Source organism: Ochotona princeps, chromosome 2 (genome assembly GCF_030435755.1).
Source record: "Ochotona princeps isolate mOchPri1 chromosome 2, mOchPri1.hap1, whole genome shotgun sequence".
Lineage (NCBI taxonomy): Eukaryota > Metazoa > Chordata > Mammalia > Lagomorpha > Ochotonidae > Ochotona > Ochotona princeps.
In genome coordinates this window covers 164,708,242-164,728,090 of record NC_080833.1, presented here as the reverse complement: position 1 = coordinate 164,728,090, position 19,849 = coordinate 164,708,242, and the positions used below count along the sequence as shown (strand labels likewise).

Genomic DNA, 19,849 nt, shown 5'->3' with positions numbered 1-19,849 from the left:
ACCTTTTAGGAGATCAGTGTGTGTCTGCCTCATTTTTTTCACTGCTGTTTGGAGGAGTGAGTGGCTTCCATTGGATCACATTAGATTTCTGAAGTTTGGTACATTAGCCAAATGTTCATGGAATTGGCAAGCACAGCAGAGATGCACTTTGTGGCTTTGTTCTTTTTCTTAAAAAAAAAAATCATTTTGATTTTTATCAGAAAGATTTACTGAGAGAGAAAGATCTTCCATCTGCTGGTTTACTCCTCAAGTGGCTGCAGTGGCTGGGGCTTGTCTGTTGTGAAGCCAGGAGCCAGGACTTCTGCGTCTCTCACATGGGTTCATGATCCCAAGTCATTGTTTCATGCTGTACTCCTTTCCCAGGTCACAGCAGGGAGCTGGATGGGAAGTGGAGCAGCTGGGACACGAACCAGTGCCCAGATGGAATCCTGGGTGTGCAAGGCGAGGATTTAGCTGCTGAGCCACCGTGTCTTGCCTGTGACTTTGTGTCAGACCACACAAAATGATATTGCAGGGGAAAAGAGATAGTTATTTCCCAGAAGATATTCATAGTCAGGCATCTTTTTGGATCTGTTTTCAACAACCAGAGGAATTTTCTGAAGGAGTTAATCATGAAATTCTCCCATTATGGCAAATGATTACGCTTGGAAATTCTAATGAAAATCACATTGGAATCTTTCCCAGTCAAATTTCGTTGATATAGTTTATGTAAAGTAACAGTAGAATACCTAATGCTACTCATTCAAACCTGGAACTCTTTTTCCTTCTAATGTTACTTCATTTTATGTTACAGAAACATATTTCCTGTAGTACATTTCTTCTACCTACTTATTTTCTAGATTTCTTTCATCTGAAAATAGTTGTATTGAGTGGTATTTTTGCTGAATCTAGAAAAAAATATTTACTTGATATTTCCCCCTTGACACTTTACTTGTGTGTCCCATCATCTTTCGTTCACCTTGCCTCTGGTGGCTCGTCTGCTCCTCCTCTGTTGGTCATCGGTGTGTGTCTTTGCATCTTCCTGTCCCTGCTTTTGGTATATTTCCTGTTTCTGAAGTGGAGTAGTTTGATAATGTTGTGTCAAAACATGGTTTTCATGAATTGCGTTCTGTTTTCCTTAAACTCTTGCATTTGTAACTTTTTGTGTAGGCCACATTAAGGGAAATTCCAAATGACTCCCCCCACCCCTTTTACTTTTCTCCCATTCTGAGATTCTAATTACATGGACAGTATGCTTTTTTATTCTTTTTAAAAAAAATTTGTTTATTTTTACTGCGAAGTCAGAAATATAGAGAGGAGGAGAGACAGGAAGATTTTCTGTCCAATGATTCACTCCCCAAGTGCCCACTACAACTGGAGCTGAGCCGATCCAAAGCCAGGAGCCCAGCGCCTCTTCTGGGTCTCTCACGTGGGTGTAGGGTCCTAAGGCTTTGGGCCGTCCTCAACTGTTTTCCCAGGCCACACGCAGGGAGCTGGATGAGAAGCAGGGCTGCTGGGATTAGAACCAGCACCCATATGGGATCCTGGTGCATTCAAGGTGAGGACTTTAGCTGCTTGGCCACGCCGCCGGGCCCTCTTGGAGATCTTGATTGGACCATTGAACTTGCAACTTTGATCACAGAGAAAATCACAAGACTTGTGGTCTGACCTTAGAATGCATGTATCAGGACTGGGTCCCCTCAGTTGCTGATGCCTGTACTGTGGACTGCATTTCCTGATGTACATAGGGGATGTGGCAGCCAGCTCACTGAGGCCTAGAGAGGATGCTGAGTACCATGTCAGAGCATGGAGGAAAGAACAGATTGGACGGTTCTCCTGGTTAAGCTTTGACAGCATGTATCTGGGCAAGTAGATACACTAAGGTGGACTGTGTCGGACAATGGAGCTTGGAAAGATTTCCTCAGCCTTGGAGCGGTGAAACTGACCACTTCTCAGAACTATCAAAAACACTTCAGCAATACACTTGAAAAACATTCTCCACATTGGGGATCCTAGGATGACATCACGTGGCTGCCCCCATCCCTGAGTACTGACGTGCCTTGGCTGCTAGGAGCAGCCCTGTCCCCTTCCCTCTCCCCTCGCCCCCAGATACAGGAGATAAAAACTGGAAGCATTTGTCTCAACCACTTTGCCCCTTGCCTCGACCCTCCCCACCTTAAGCAGTGGTCCACATGGGCACACATCCTTCCCTACTGTGTAATCATCATCAAATCTAAAATAATGAAAGCAAAGAGGCTGATTGGGACTTGTTGAGGAATCTTCAAATTTGCCATCTTCCATTTGCCATCATGCATGTTTCTTTTTACCCGATGCTTAAATTGTTTTGTAAGATGTTTTCCTTGACCTAGAGTGTCATTTTTGTGTATTTACTGTTTCTGTCTGGGATAGCCTGTGCATTTTAATATTTTCAACGCATTTGCCTGCTATATCTGAGAGCATAATACTAACAGCTAAAACTTGCCTAATGTCATAATCTCATAGAATATCTCAGAAGACTGTCATCACCTCTTGAAAATCTTGTCTCATTCCGCTGGGTTATCAATTCTCAAGTCACTCCCCATATGGAGAAGAAATAAGACATTTTTCCTAATTATTACCTAGGTACAGTGAAGCTACTTGCTTAGGAACAGATCTAGCTAAAATAAGAGTTCTGTGTGCTTCCTGTACTTGGATGTCCACTTACTTCTCCATTCAATGTAAATTTCTGTTATTATTTTCCTGAACAGACCTTCCAATGCATTGTCTGTACACATGCAAGAGTTCCTAAGATGTGTATGTTCTGTCGCTATGTGGTAGCCTTGCGTGCCCTGGGGTCCCATGTGGGCATTGGTTCATATCCCAGCTGCTCCGTTTCTCATCCAGCTCCCTGCTTGTGGCCTGATAAAGTAGTAGAGGATGACCCAAAGCCTCGGGACCCTTTACCTGCACAAGAGACCCAGAAGAAGCTCCTGGAACCTGACTTCGGATCACTCAGCTCTGGCCATTACAGCCACTTGGGGAATGAAGCAGTGGATGGAATCACTTTCTATATATCTTTTTCTTAACAGAAAGACATAAATCTTTAGGAAAGGAGGCAATCTGAAGTTGAGAACCTAGTGTAGCGGGGGAGAGGGCCCAGCCCTTGCTTGCAGATCAATCCCCTCTACAAAGCAAAGAACTCGGTGCTGAGAATCAGTCCCTGGGCTCTGCCTGATTTTACGTTCTTTCTCTTTGGACTTCTGTTATACTTCCTGCACCGCATTAAAGTATTTACTACACATTGAAGATTCTTTTTCCTGGCTTTGGGTTATGCGAAGTCACCCAAATAAATTATCAGTCGGCATTGCTGCTTTATATACAATCTACTTTGATATTCCTCAGACTTCCTTAGAAAGCTGGCTTGGAATTTCATAATTATGTGATACGCTGAGAGATTTCTATCACTAGTTCATGTTCTCCTTTTCTGTTTTACAGTCTGCAATTGTAACCGTTAACACTTTAGACACGGTTAGGGATGTTATTCGTATGGCATTACCAGTACTGGGATTAACTGTAAGTAATCTGAAAGATATTTTCAGCTAAATAACTTTACTTTTTCAGATAAATTTATTTTCATATTGCCTTTGATACATAGACACACATCTACAGTTTGTATGTTTGTATACTTGTGTGTGTAAGAAACCAACTGCATATGTGATGAATGTTATCGCTAGAAACATGCACACGCGAGGTAGGAAGCATTAGAGATATAATTCTCTATGAATGGGCATCACTCTGGCATTTTTATTTTAAATTTTGCATGAGCCGAAAGGTGTAGCTTAATAAAATGTGGGTATACTTTCAGATTATTTCCATCTATTTTACCCTCAATCTCACAAACATGGATAAGGAACATTTTATCAGCTTCCTATATCCTAATACCAAAGTGATAGACTTGTGTGGTAGGTTGCTCTTTCCGTCTACTGTCATTCCACTTACTCCATACCTGCTGATTCAACCCCTCAATATCAGAGTTTCAACATAAAGAACGCTAAAGTGCGTGTCTGCCTTTTTGTTTTGGAGTTTTTGAGAAGCAGAGTATATGCAGAGGCGGAGAAGGAAGTGAGAAAAGCAAGTAGAGAAGAGAGAGAGAGAGAGAGAGAAAGAGAGAGAGAGTCTCCCACATATTGGTTCAGTCTACAGATGCCTGGAGTGCCCAAAGATGTTCTGGAGCTAAGATTTGGAGCCAAGGATGTAATTGATGCACCTCAAGTAATTGACAGGAACCCAAATACTTGGGTGTCCTCAGTTGCCTCCCAGAGTGTGTACTTGCAGGAAGTCAGAATCAGGACCTAGAGTTGGGATGGAAACCCAGGTATTGTGATACCGTTCTCGGGTATCTTAACCACCTACTAAAATCCTGTCTCTTACTGTAAGTCTTGTCATAAAAATGCGAGAATAGAATCCTGCTTTTGATACTGATCTTGACAATGACATCCCTTGTGTCTCTTAAAAAAATCAGTGAAGAACAAGGTAAATTTTGAGTGAAAGCATGGTTTCTGAGGAATGTGTGTTATCACCACTTACATGATTTATTCATTATTTTTTAAGTTTCCTTTGTTCAAAGAGACACATTCAAGCACATGTAGTTGAGCATTCTCAACCATGGAGTCACTCCTCACATGTTTACAACAGCAAGAGGGCTCATTCCTGGGGCTTAGAAATGCTTCCCAGACTCCGTGGGGGTGATAGCAATCCAGATACATGGGTCCTAAGTGTTGCTCTGTTGGATGCACACTGGCAGGTTTGCAACAGAAGTCTAGTGGGAGTGTCCTGGATCCAGTGACCTGGATCAGACTCAGACACCCTGATAATTTTGCCTTTAAGTGTCTGCTCCTTTATAGACTCCTACGTTTGGCCTATGTTGTTGATGTTTTTCCTGAAATGAGCACTAGTTACAAAGCTATGTTCATCTTGATGGATACAATGGCATTTATGTTGCAACCATTGAACCCTGTTCTTGCTCATTGAAGAGCATGCATTCCATAAGTAACATAAGGAACAGTTTGCCCAGTGTTGAGCCCTGAAAACTGTCCTCTGGAACTGTGAAAACGCCCTACTATCGTGACATGCTCTGAGATTTTTATTCCCGTTTTCTCTATGTGAATCCTAGTCAAGCCTTATGAAGACGGAGGGCGATCAGAGTTTGGCATAAAAAGCCTGTTATTGCCACCATGTTGCAATGAAGTTACACACTTAAAGGAAGGATAAATTGCTGAATTTCTGTGTACTGAGTAAAGAATACACCTCTGGACTTAGGTCTAATGAGTAATACATGACTATTCAGTAAGATTGACTCAGAATTAAGCCTTGGAAGAGAGGGAGTTGTTACATGAATCTGGTTGGTGACATGGCTTCAACATTTAACTAGAGTTAATTTTATTTAATGGCTAGAGTTTTAAAAAAATATTTATTTTTACCACAAAGTCAGACAGAGACAAAGATCTTCCATTCACTGGTTTACTTCCCGAGCGGCCGCAACGACCAGGACTGAGCAGATCCGAAGCCAGGAGCCAGGAGCTTCTTCTGGGTCTGCCACACGAATGCAGGGTCCCAAGGCTTTGGGTAGTCCTCCACAGCTTTCTCAGGCCACAGGCAGGGAGCTGGATGGGAAGTGGGGCTGCCGGGATTAGAACCGATGCCTGTATGGGATTCTGGAGCAATCAAGGCGAGGATTTTAGCTGCAAGGCTACTGTGCCTGGCCCCATGGTTCGAGTTTTATTTGTTGAAAAGTCTCATCAGAAACAAATTCTTTCAATTTATGGATGAGTGGTGCCCATTTGTCTGTCTGTCCCAGTGAAGACACTGCACATAAGAGTTCCATACTTGCAAACTAGCATTGGGTTAGATTTTCCTGCTATCAGAAAAAGGTTAGGCAATGGATCTGTATGTATGTGCACATTTGTGAGAGACAGCCTTCACACCCAGGGCACTCCACAATGGCAAGATAATGCATTTTATGGATAATGAAGGCTATCAGAAAGATGATAAATGATCACGCCATTTGAATCTTGTTTTTTTTTTTAATTAATTACATTGCATTATGTGACACAGTTTTACATTGTATTATGTGACAGTTTTATAGGCACCGGGATTCTCCCCCGCCTCCCCAAGCCCTCTCCCCCCCTCCCCAAACCCTCCCCCCATGGTAGATTCCTCCACCTTGTTGCATTACCACAGTTCAAGTTCAGTTGAGATTCCTTCATTGCAAGTATATACCAAGCATAAAGTCCAGCATCCTATTGTCCAGATAAGTTCAAAGGTTTCTTGGGGAGACCATCTCTGGTTTGAAGGTAGAGCCGGCAGGGTATCATCCCGATCAATTAAAAGTCCCAACATAACATCAGCAACAATTTATAATGTTGTGGAATTAGTGGACATAGTATTGAGTAACCAATATGTTAAAAAAAAATGCAAGCTCTTAACCACATCCTGTGACTTCTTCATTGACATTTCAATTTTAGTTTATATACAACTGGTTTCTATACACCTTAAAATGGCTATAGATTACTATTCAGCTGTCTCATGTCTATTTTCATTATAGTGTTTAGCATTTTATAGCGTTGAAGCATAATTTTGTTGAACCTGGCTTTTTTTCGGGTAGTCTAGACTGGCTATAACTCTAACAAGACATTTGTCAACAGTTTAGGTGCAGAACAGTTTAAGGGGGAGTGTGCAGAGCAACTAATCTTTGTGTCCCACCTAGTAAGGTATAAGTGAATCCACGCTGACCATTTCCTGTCTGATTCTAAGCTTTCCTTGTTGTTCTCTATCTATTCTAGATTTTTTATTTTAAGTTGCTCCCTCTTGAAATTAATTGAAATCGCTGAACAAAAATGTAATGTAGATGTGCTGGTTTCAGCTGGTGTTTCTAGAATTGCATAGATAATCCTGTTCTTCATGTGGCCTGTTCTCCAGCTAAGAATCCTCATTTCTGTCCTCTTCATTGTCATCTAGATACTTGCCTGCTGTTTTTGGATGACTGAGTTTAGGATGTTATGCAGGTATTACTTTGTTTAGACACATTCTTGGTGTGTGGACAAGGACATGGAAAGGAAATCATACTATTCTCCAAGGAGTCGGCTGACTGAGGGAAAAATGATCAGAAGTAGACTTACCTTCATTAGTGTATTGGCATAAATGTGTTAAGGAATTTAACTTTGTTGGACAGAGTTGCAATGGCTCAGATCCAAGACTTTATCAAAAGTCATATGACATGTATCTGGGGCACACACTTGGGGTCTCTGAGGGCCGGTGTCAATTCTGTTAACAGCTATGGCCACACATTCCAATGGATCAAATGGCATCGCCACTGATCCCAATTATTTTCTTCTTTGGGAATGCAAAAATGCTCAGGAACTATGTCTTTCAGTGTTCTCTCATGAAGACATGCTTTGAGGCCTAGTTCTTTTTTTTTGTCTCCAAGGGCTCAGAAAAAGATTACCAACTGTGGGTGCATGCTGGAAAGAACGTGCCTCCCTTCCCACTCCTGGGTAAGTGTCCGGGAAAATCAAAGAAATTAACTGGTTCAAAATTGCACTTTCAGTCCTGTGTATTGATGGTTTTTCCTTAAGATTATACCCCAAGAGCCTCTTGCAATCATCATTCACACATTTAAAACAGATTTACCACATGCTTACTGCATGGCAGATCCAGGCACCTGTTCTCTGGCTTCTTTCATCAATTTTCATCATAGATGGAGCAGAAAGGAGGTTTATGTTCTGCGTCTTGACATCATAGGTATAGACAATGGGAAAATGTCCAGCATATCTTTGTCAAGATATCTTTAACACTTTCACTGGGAGTCTTTCCTTGATTGGGAGTAGTGATGCGTACGACAATGTATCCACTTCTTGGCTGCTATCCTCTATTGTACAATTCATTTATGAGACCATATGTATACAGACACATAAAATATGCATATTCACATGCATTGTCATATATGTATGTGTGCACATACATACAGGTGCATGTGTAAATACATAGGCATCTGTATGCATATTCACACATGCATGTGCTCCTACAATATGAATGCATATTTATGCATATGCATGTATAATATCCTATACCTATCCATATATATGTATATATTCACACACATGGGTATACACATAGGCATATTTATATTAAAACTACACATGTATTAAAACTTCATCTGTATTCTTAAGTCTAATAAAAATGATTTTGCTTGCACTCTGTAAAACACTGGGTAGGATAGCTCTGGGTCTCCAACACTTCGTACCCCTCCGTCTGTTAGCTGTGAAGACCACCAGAGAGGACCACTGTGGGGAGGAAGTGTAGCAGCAAACCATGGCTGCAATGCTGTTGAATATGCTGGATATGGGTCTGAAACTTAGAAAAGAGTCTCTTACCATGAGTTAACATCTTGGGAGAAAGTTTCTTGATCACAGTAACTCATAAGATGTATAACCCAGTTATTAATGTTTGCCACTGATGTTTGCTCATATATCTGCACAAAGCAGTCTATGTAATTAGAAAGTATAGAAAGTGATAGCTTGTTGAAAATGATTGCATCTTTACACATGAGTTGCAAGATCTCATTGGCCTCAACACGGGCATTAGAAGGCCTTCTATGCTTTCAATGAACATTGCAGAAGTCATCACCATGCAGTGTACTGAAGTATCTATGCTTTCCAAACTAGGTAATGGGTTTCTATTTCATTTTCTCTTGACTTTGGAAACGTCCTCTGCTATGGTAGCCCCTTTATGCAGAGTCTTTCCAAAGAGGTTGCACACAATCACTCAGAGGATGTAGTTTCTTTCTTGCAAAAGTGCCCGGAGAGCCCGAGTTGCCGTTAGTGCAGTGTGCACACTGACAATTGATGTGTTTGATTATACTTATCACTATCAGCCTGATGTATATTGAGATTCTTCTCTGCCTAGGTCACGAGCACCCATATGTAATTCAAGAACACTACCATGAGGTTTCACCCAATCAGTGTACACCGGAGAAGTCCACCTCTCCATCCAGCCTTCGGCAGGCCATCCCGAAGATCTTAAAGTCTGGACGATTGCAATTTGTCTTGAAATGCCGTGAGAAACCAAGATCTCGCCTTAGGGGTGGTGAGTGCTTTTGTTAGCAGCAAAGGCCTGTCCTTGGCGCATATCTGCATTCCTGAGAACAAATTCACAGCACAGAGGTATTCTCTGTATGGGAGGATGAGCATGTAGAGACACACCTGCTGAGGTTCAACTTTAGACAAATGATTTGAAGGCAGAATGATTTAAGTACATTCTACAAGCAAGTAATGGATTATGTTGTTACACTTACACAATACAGTCATGTGAGTAATAGGAACACCAGGTGGCTGGCACACAGTTGAAACTGTTTTCTGTTTTAAGCAAAAATTTGAACATGGTAGCTTGCAGGAGCAGGTGTCTGCATTTGAGAATGTATTTCTTCTTACCTCTTTTCAAAATGGTGGAACTATGAATGCTTGGTATTGGGTTGCTGTGTGATTTCATGCCCACGTGGAGACTGTTATCCCAGGAAGAATGACTATGGAGTCTCCATTGGTGGCAAAAGACTGGTGTCTAGACCTATTTAGGCCATCTTATTATGAAATGAAATAATTTTACCCAGGGGTGTGGTGAATCAAGTAGCGCGTTACATTACTCAGTACAGTGAGGTGTAGGTAACATCAGGCTGTGCAAGTGGCAAGTGGAGTGAACCTGAAGGTTCAAGGTCTGAGGATCTAGGCTGATGAAGCGACATATCTCAGAGCTCATTTGGCTTGCTCTGTGATTCAGTATCATAAGGATTGCCCACCAATTTTATCTGATGGTGATGCATTCAGGAGCCCAGAAATGCCAAAGAATAGCTGGTGAAAGACACTTGGTGAAATGTGACTCCCCTATGTCACGGCACCTTGGCTCCTCTGGTGCCTTTTTCAATATTAAATATAAGTGGATGACCTCAGGAAACCATTTAGGTGCCTCATGACCAAAACATGAATATCTGAGTAGTAGACATTCAAAACTCAAGTTTTCTTCATGATCTTCTTGTCTATGGGAAGCTGTTTTCAGTGGGCACTTGGTAGAGCTTGATAAGTAGTTAAAAACCTAGTTTGTGTAGTTTTACACTCATAAAGAGATGTGTGTAGAAGATGAAATCAGACCAACCAGGGAACAACCTAATCTTTGTAACCCTGCAGGGTGAGGGAGGCAGAGGATGATTGAACTAGGTCAGGCAGCTTGTGTCATGCCACAGATCTCTCTGAATAGAGTGAATTCACAGTGTTTCTTTACTCCAAGACCCAGCCAGGAAATCTCAGAAAAGGCAATGTAACATGAAAGTATATTATGAAACACCCTTGGTTTGAAATTCTTCTAGATTTTCAAATGAGATCTGACTCCTGAATCCACTGAGTAAGCAGGATATACACACACCGCAAAGGCAAAAGTGATCTGAGAAGTATCACTTTCAGAAGAGTGGAACCTGAAAAGCTTCCTCAAGTATCTGTCTTTACCATTCAATAGATTGTTAGATTAAGGGGCTGGACAGAAAGAGAGACACACACACAGAAAGAGAGAGAGAGAGAGAGAGAGCGAGCCAGCCAGAGCCTTCCTATTTTTTTCTTTGCTCCGTAAATGCCAGCATGGCCATGATTGTACCAGGATTAGCGTCAGTGTTGGGGTCAGGGCAGGAGTCTGAGATCTTATCCATGTCACCCTTATGAGAGGTGGGATTGGAAGTAGATTTTTGGAACTTATTCCATGTTGCGCTTGCAAGAAGCAGAAATTCAATTGTATTAGCCAGGGCCTGCATTTGTAAGAAGTTAGAACTGGAACCCTATGAAGGCATCAGACGAGGTTCTCTGATATGGGTCTTAGGCATCTTAGGCAGTAGGCTAAACACTGGCTCCTAACTACCACCTTACAGGAAATTTGCAGGAAAACACATTAATGCCACATGGATACAAATAGCTAATTTTGGATGAGAGGAACTTGTACATGCAAATGCCTCTGTTTTTCTCTTTTCTAATTCAGACAAAAAACATGTGTCCGATGGAAAAGGTAGAAAGAGAATCTGTCATTGACAGTGTACCTGTAATAATTTCACTTTCTCCTCAGGATTCCTCAGAAGCTGCATGTCTTGCTGGTGTGCCACCACAATCCAAAATGATCCTCCACAGGACGCCGATTCATCTGTGGAGTTCAATGTGCTTCAAATGGATGACCTTGCAAGAATAATTTTGGTAGGTGTCATTCGCTCTTCTGAAGGCAAGTCTTTGTCAACCACTGGCTTTGACTGACAGGCTGTCTTATTCTGACCTCAAATACAAGCACAACCCAATTAGGTATTGCAGCCTTACTTGAAACACAACAGGAAAAAATGATAAGCTATCTACTTCACTGGTTTCAGCAATGTCCTCCAGTAACCTGCTCACCAAAGCCAAAATCCCTGTGATTTCCCATCCACACTGCATCTTCTAACCTCTTTCTTGAAATGTTCCCCCATTCCTTTGTCTAGATGACTCAGACTTCTCACTCAACCTCATTCACATGAGCTTGATTTGTATTTCAGATTCCTCAAAGCATTATCCTGCAATGTATTTATACTCCCATTGTGAGAAAATATATCAAATAAAATCCACGGGACTTGGCGTGTGTTCTTTCCAATGAGGATTTTTATTAGGCAGAAAGCACGTTGGCTGATTGTCCAATGTATTTGCTTACACTCTCCTGGATATAGAGAGAAGCATCCTGAGTGGGAAGGAATTTATCAGTTTAGGTGCATGCTAGATGTTACGCTAGGCCTTGCACCATATACAAGTTCATGGAGTTCCTAGGGTCTTCATTAAGATTATATCCTTAATGGATAAAAGGAACGCATCAGTCAGGTAACATATTATGTCCAAGGTCACATGCAAAAAAAGGATCCTAATAAAGGACAAATTCCCATGGTGGTTTGACTGTGAAGCAGAAGGAAATGAAATCTAGTAGGATGGGCACGCAAAGAAGCCATCTTGCCATGTGTGGACATTCATCCTGGTTTTTTTTTAAGGATTAATTTTTTATTCCAGGAGCTTCTTCCAGGTCTCCCATGTGGGTGCAGGGTCCCAAGGCTTTGGGCTGTCCTTGACCGCTTTCCAAAGCCACAAACAGGGAGGTGAATGGGTAACGAGGCTGCTGAGATTAGAACTGGTGCCCATATGGGATCCTGGTGTGTGCAAGGTGAGGACTTTAGCCACTATGCTACTGTGCTGGGCCCTCCCTGGTTTTAAATGAGTGTAGACAACTATAGGAAGCAGCAGGGCAGCCCATAGTCATTGAGAGAAGGTTGAGTTGATGGCAACAAGTGTGGCAATAATGTTTTCCTAGTTGAGAAACAATGAGAGTGGCAGTGTAAATAGTAGAGATAAAGCTGTTAAATGCTTGAAAAATGTTTTGGTTTTACAGTTTTGTTTCCTGTACTGGAAAATAAGGTTAAAATCAGTCAAAAACCATTAGGTGTATGTGCACAGATTAGATGGGCGATTGGAAAATATATTTAGAGCCACTGAGACAAATTTCCTTCCTTTCCATCCATCAGCTCTTGCCATGTTAATTCACATCTCGTGTCTGTTGTTCCCCACAGGTGTAGTCCCATCATCTGGGCTGGTGGTTATGAAATGTTCTATAATTTGCTGTCTTTTTTCTTTGCCACAGGAGATGCTTCATGTTTTGAAGGAAAAGGGGCCACAGACAAAGGATGTTTTTCATAAGATTGACAACATAAAATCATTTCTGTCCCTGAAGGAAAGAGTTATGCTTGGAGGAGTATTTGATTGGGCTAATGAATCTCCACTCGTCGTAGCCGCTTTATTAAAGGTAGGGAGAGGTGTGTTATCATCCATGCATAGTAAGGAAGCTGTGTGAAGGGTTTCATTTATCATGGCAGCTCAAGAACAGTGATTGGCCCGATTGACTAAGCATCCAAGAAATCAAAGAAAGCATCAGAAATTCCAAACTGTAGGTAGCTGCTTCCTTCATTGGACAGACGCATGTTAGGCTTCCCTAGTTTTCAAAACCTGCTCCTGCTGTCTGCATCTGCACACTCTATGCAAAGTAATGCTACCATAGTTTCTAATACAAAAGGGTCTTCCAAATCCTGATTATTCATATGAAAGTTTGGCCAAAACAATCCTCCTGTATATGCTAAATTTGATAGTACTTTTTTTTTTTTTAAAGATTTATTATTATTGGAAAGCCGGATATACAGAGAGGAGGAGAGACAGAGAGGAAGATCTTCCGTCTGATGATTCACTCCCCAAGTGAGCCGCAACGGGCCGGCACACGCTGATCCGAAGCTGGGAACCAGGAACCTCTTCTGGGTCTCCCACGTGGGTGCAGTGTCCCAAAGCTTTGGGCCGTCCTCGACTGCTTTCCCAGGCCACAAGCAGGGAGCTGGATGGGAAGTGGAGCTGCCGGGATTAGAACCGACGCCCATATGGGAACCCGGGGCTTTCAAGGCGAGGACTTTAGCCGCTAGGCCACGCCGCCGGGCCCTGAATTTGATAGTACTTTGCTTATGACATCAAACTTTTCCAAACACACCTCATTTGAAGCTGTTGAAAACCACTCTAGGGGTTTTCTACATTACACAAACGTCTACCATAAAATGAATTAAAATACATCTAGACGCAAAGAAGAGGTGCCTTGATTTCATCGTGGCTCTTTCCCAGTCTCATGCCCTTTGCTTGACAGGTACTTAAGAAGGACTGCTTAGAGCTGCCTCAGTGCCAACCCCCATTGGTATCTTATGTTCATTCTTACTGTACTTAAGCAAGTACTCATAGTTGTGTTTGCATAGTAGCCAGTCCTGATCACAAAGTTTAGATCAAAAGATTGTGAAAGTGCCTACAACAGGCAAAGCAAGGTTAGAATTCTAAAAATGTTGAGTGTTGTGGAATGTTGGGGCTTGGGTGGCTGTCAATCCACATCAGAGCACCAGTTGGAGCCCTGCTGTGTTTTGGCTGGATAATCCTGTTAATGCCTCTCAGAAGTCAGAAAAACACAGCTAAAGTACTGATCTCCTTGCCATCCCTGTGGGAGACAAGAATACAGCTCTTAGCTTCTGGCATTAGACTAGGCCTGACCTTAATACTTTGGTATTATCCTCATTTGTCTATGCATGATCTCTCTCTCTCTCTCTCTCTCTCTCTCTCTCTCTCTCTCTCTCTCTCTCTCCCTCCCTCCCTCCCTCCCTCCCTCCCTCCCTCTCTCCCTCTCTCTGTCTGTCTGTCTGTCTTTCCTTTCCCTTTCCTTCTCTCTTAGTGCATCTATCTCTCCCTACCTTCTCTCACTCTTTGTGTTTGTTATATTTGTGTGTCTCCCTCTCTCTGCATTTCTGACAATTTTGTGGAGAATGTGGGCCCCACCCTGTGGAAATACAAGTCCTGCCGGTTAGCTTGTTGGTTGGGTTGGTGATGGGCTGAGCTAGGTGTGACCATGGAACCTGCCATCACTCATGGGTAAAGGAACCAACAATAGTCTTGGCAGGTGAAGGCAGCAGCACCCAATTGTGCATCCTAAAACAGGGTATCTGATGGGCTGGGCTGCAACATTCACTAGCTTATACAGGCCAAAATGGAAGGGTAGACTATGCCAGGCACTGGTCTAACATCCACTGGCATGTATCAGATCTGGGTCTGGGAGTGGGTCAAGTGGAAGAACTTGGGAAACTCTCCTATTGGGTCACAGCTCTTACTGATGATCACATGGTCCAGGCCTGGGGTTGGGCAAGCTGGGCAAAGTACCTCCAATGACTGGCTAATGTGTAGGTTGGTTATGGAAGGGGGCAGACTGGGCAGGGCTGAATAAACCTTAACTCACAAGGAAGAATATAAATCAGATTGGAGCACAGGTCATGCCGAGCTAGGCTCTTACACCTACTGGTTTGCGTGAGCCAGGGATGCTAGGCCACAGCATCTAAGGCAAAGGCCTCACCTGTGTGAGGGGCTATGCCTAGCTGGGTCAGAGCAACCACTGGCACACATGTAATCTATGGCTGGGAACAGGCCTGTTTGGGGGGCTAAGAGGACACCCTCGCTGGGTTGCAGTTCCCACTGGTGAGTGTGGGGACCAAAGTGAGGGCTGTGGGTATGGCTGCAGTGTCTCTTGGCACTGGGGCCTGGGACTGGGTGCAGGACAGACTAGGTTAGGTCTCTGCCTCTACTGAGCCAAGTGTGAGCAGTGTCTGGGTATGGATGAACCTTGGCTGGGCTGAAACATCCAACAGTAAGAACTGGAATGGGTTGAAGGCCGGTCAGGAAAGGCCACTGTTATTGCCAGGGCAGGAGGTGGACTAAGTAGGGCTGACCCATGGACCCACCAGTATGCACAAGATCTGGCACTGGGAGAGGTTCTGAGGAGGAGCTTGGGAAACTCCTCTGTCGGGACACAGTCCCTGCAGGTGAGCACAAGAACCACGATAGGTAGTGGCCCCGACCAGAGCAGGGAAAGGTACCTGCCGACATACATTTGGCGTAGATCAGGGGGACACAAGGCTGAACCAATTCACACCACCTGCTGGCAAATCCGAGCACCAGAATAGAGTGTGGGTCCAGGCCAGGTTTGGTTGCAACATATAGCAGTACACATTACGGCTGGGACTGGGTGCCTGCTGGGCTGGGATAGGCTGTAACCCCCACCAGCATCAGCTGGAATTGGGGGTGGGTTGGGTCAGGACAGGCTTCAGCACCCACTAGCAAATGTTGATGCGAGGGGTGCTATGCCAGACTGTGCCTCAGCACCCAACCAGCACAAGTGAGAACCAGGAAGGGAGGGGGCAAAGCTGGCAGGAGAAATGTGGAGGGCTCCCCTGCTGGACAGCCACTCCCACTGGAGCGTGAGTTGGGATGGGGGTAGACCAGACCAGGCAGAGCTACAACACCTGTCGGCCTCATGTGAGCTAGATCAGGGGAAGGCCAGGCTGAGCTGACTGTTCCTACTGATGCAAGCATAAATTAGAGTGGGTGAGGGTTGGTTGGGCTTTGCCACAGCATCAGCTGTCAGAGGCTGGCACTGGGGGCTAATTCTGTCAAATTAAACTGCAGAACCACCTGGAGAGTGTATGTTTCAGGAGTGGAAGTGGCCCAGTAGGGAAATACTGGGCGTTACCACTCCCTGCTGGAGAACATGAAAACCAGGACTGGGGCAGGGGTGGCTAGACAGAACAGCACCTGCCAGTATGTATGTGGGCTGGATAGTGGGACTTGTTGGGTTGAACTAAGCATCAGTGCCCATTAACATGTATAAAAGCTGAATGGGATGTGGGACAGACTGGACAAGTCAGCGGTACATACTGGCAAGCATGGGAACCAGGGTAGGGGGCAGGCCTGGTGGGGGATATTGGGAGTTGCCCTAACTAGGCTGCAGCTCCCACTGGTTTGCGTGAGGGCCGAGTGTGAAGTGGACAGAATCAGGCTTGACCACCCATTGGTTCGCGTGGAAGACAGGGCTGGAGACAGAACTGACCCAGCGGTTGCAACCACCAGCATATGTATAAGCTGATAGGAGTGATGGACTGTGCCAGACCCTGTATTGACATTCACACACAATAATCAGGTCTGGGATCACTTCAAACAAACATTCTTTGGGGATTCCTCCAACTGAACTGCTGATTTCAGAACCCCAATCATGAAGAGAATTGCAGGTTCCGTGGTCTGACCATGGAGTGCATGTGTCAAAGCTGAGCCTCCTCAGAGACTCAGACAGAACAGTGGACAGCATAATCTTTAATAGTTGATTAAAGATTATGGAGGATATGGCAGTCTATTGGAACCTGCAGAGGACACTTAGTACCAGAACAGAGGATGGAGGACAGAACAAATAGATCCTCTACTCCAGCCACACATTGGCATTGAAGATATGGGCAAACGGAGACTCTAAGGTGGGCTATATCGCTTCTTGGCGTTTTGGCTAAGATCAAGTGTAAAGTGGGCTGTGTCAGCCAGTGGATTCTGGAGAGATTTCATCATATTGGAATGGCGAGATTGGCAGCAATTCAGAACTGTTGAACTATAAAAACTACTTGAGCAGTGCCCTCGGAGCATGCTTCGTGTTGGGGACCCTGGGATGTGGTGGGAGGCCGGATGGGGCGCCTCCATTTATCTCCCCCTTACCCCAGATATACACACACACACATAAAATGTGGAAACAATGGTCTTACACACTCTCCTGTAACCCTTGACCCTTTGTGCTCTAATCAACTATTAAAGATTATTAAAATAAAAGAATAAAAAAAATTCTAAAAACTCAAACGAGAGGCGGCATTGACACTTGGTGCAGCTGTCACCTGCAGGGTCAGCATTCTATATGGGGAATGGTTCAGATTCTCATTGTTTTGCTTGACGTTCCTCTTCCTGTTCATCACCTGGGGAATCAGTGGAAGACAGCCCTAGTGAGAGCGCTTGTGCACCCATGTGGGAGACTCAGATGAATTTCCTGTATCCCGGCTTTGACATGGCCCATTCTTGGATGTTACTACCATTTGGGGAGCAAACCAGCAGATGGAAAATCTTTCTCTCCCCTTCTGTCTGTAATTTTCCATTTCAAATAAACAGATTTTTTTCTAAGAAAGCATAAAAGATATAAAATGTACATTTATCTTAAGTGTACAATGAAATCACAATTATTATCGGGGTTTCTATAGGCAGATATAATGGAACAAAAGCCAAATTGAATTGTGGGTAATTTTAGCAACTGTGAAACCAAAATCTGTTACTTAATAATTGCACAAACTGGGGCTGGGAAAATGCCAGCATCTGTGAAACTGTGTCATAAAATGAAATAATTTAAAAAAATTTACACAAACACTGTAAATTTGGGAAATTTATTATCCTAGCGTTTTCTCTTAACCTCCGCATAATGCCATATGATAAGAAGCAACAGTTCTGTAATGAGCTATAAACTACCAGTAGTTTGCTGAAATCATGACAATATATTCTAGATAGGGTAATCACAAGTTTGCACTGTCCATTCTGAGGAACACACATGAAACTGATGCCACACTTTTTTAAAAAAGATGTGATATTTAGCCTTCTGCAAGTGTTGTAGTGTGACTCTGGGTAAATACAATGTGAATCACCTGGAGAGTTGGTCCAGACCACAAATAAATGGAAGCATCCAACTGAATTTGCCCTTGCGCAACCTAGGAGCAGAGGTGTAGTTGCAAATATCATTTCTGTGATCTCCTTGGGTCAGTGTGGTTTTTTAACACCCTGTTAGCTCGGAAGCCCAGGCAAGTCCAGAGAGGCTACCTATCCCACATTCATGAAAATGCAGTGCTCAGCAGACCCAGAAATTCCCAAGTCATCCCATATTCCTATGGTTATTCAGAGATGGTGAGTCCCTTCCTACACACACTCGGGGTACTTGGGAAGCGATAAAAGATGGCCCAAATACTCAGGTCCGTGTGACTCACGTGTCAGAGCTCCTGGCTTCACATGGCCCTGTTTTGGCCTGGCCAGTGTGGCTACATGCAGAAAAAAACAGTGTATGGGAGGTCTCTCATTCTATCAGTTTCTGTCTCTCCCTGGCACTTCATCTTCCAAATATTGATTTTTTTTCATGTTTCAAGTAATACACATATGAGAGCACAAATGCATTTGTGTGTGCATAGACACACACATGCACATACACGTGAAGATCATTATTGTATGACTGTTCACTCCCCAGTTGACCATCATGTACTGGGCTTGACTGGGTTGGGCTAAGCTGAAGCTCGGAAACCGGAACTCCATCTAAGTCTCTGATGTGAGTGTCAGGGTCCCAAGCAATTGGGCAATTAATATTTACGGCATTCTCACACACATTAGTAAGGAGCTGGAACAGAAGTGGAGTACCCAGAAATTGATATGTCCTGATTTGGACTGCCGAGTTTCCTGGCAACAGGTTAACACACTGCTGTAGTTATGCCCCAAAGAAGATGTAGACGATAAAGGACTTTGTCTTCCCTCCCAGAACTTTCTAGAATCTGATTTCACACATATCATTTTAGTCAGAAGAAATCCAAGCACCCATTTCTGGATGTACACATTGGTGTAAATGGCAAGCTAAGCTTTAGAGAGGTCACAGTTGGAGTTTCTAGAAAATTGTGATAAAAATGAATGTTACAATGAAATGTTACTTCTACACTTGCTCCAAACCATATTTGTCAACAAATGTTTATGATTCTTTTTTCATCTCCTTAAGGATTGTCTTCGACTGATCCCCAGTACTATTTTTATGAAACAACTGTACTGTAAGTGGATTAGTGTTCTTGACAAACAGGATGAAGAGAAAGCCACGGAGATCAAGAGGTGATTATATAATTAACATTGACTCCTGACATGTTTCAAAATACAGCCAACACAGTTTGAGAAAAATAGTAGTTTCTGCTTTCGAGTTTTAACCACTACCAGAATGTGCACTTTGAAAGGGGTTCCCATAATCGCACACACAAAGAATTAGAAGATGGGTAGACTGTGCCACATTAACCCATTGACTTTTTATTTCATACCACATGGCAGTGCTGTGCAGACTTGGGAGTTGTATACATTCTGAATATCACATTGATGAGGAAGAATCTCACTGATCTCAAAGACTTGCTGCAAGAGCAATTGGTCTTACTAACATTTTCCCAATATTGATCAGGTGGACAACTTTATGTGCGCTTAAAGAATTGACATCAATCAAGCACTTTTGCTGGAACTCATAGCTTGAATGTGATTTTTGCTTTGTTGTTTTAATTATTGCCTTGAGACAGCATTCCTTCACTGCTACATTACAAAGTACACTGTTTGCAATTCAAATGCTGTTGGACTTCCTCAGTAACCTCGTCACC

At 43.3% G+C, this 19,849-nt stretch overlaps 1 protein-coding gene and 1 long non-coding RNA gene across 2 annotated transcripts; both read left to right on the top strand.

Moving 5' to 3' along the window:
• The first annotated feature begins 3,454 nt into the window (after window positions 1-3,454).
• Window positions 3,455-9,047, top strand: LOC131479639 (uncharacterized). The gene is made up of 3 exons (XR_009245017.1): window positions 3,455-3,531; window positions 7,445-7,511; window positions 8,923-9,047. It is a non-coding gene; the product is annotated as an uncharacterized LOC131479639 (long non-coding RNA).
• Window positions 9,048-10,669: 1,622 nt separating this feature from the next.
• LOC131479638 (rho GTPase-activating protein 20-like) lies at window positions 10,670-19,357 on the top strand. The gene is made up of 3 exons (XM_058660992.1): window positions 10,670-11,237; window positions 12,691-12,852; window positions 19,219-19,357. Exons 1-3 carry the CDS (start codon window positions 11,130-11,132, stop codon window positions 19,327-19,329), a joined length of 381 nt encoding a protein of 126 aa, XP_058516975.1. The 5' UTR covers window positions 10,670-11,129; the 3' UTR covers window positions 19,330-19,357.
• The last annotated feature ends 492 nt before the right edge of the window (window positions 19,358-19,849 follow it).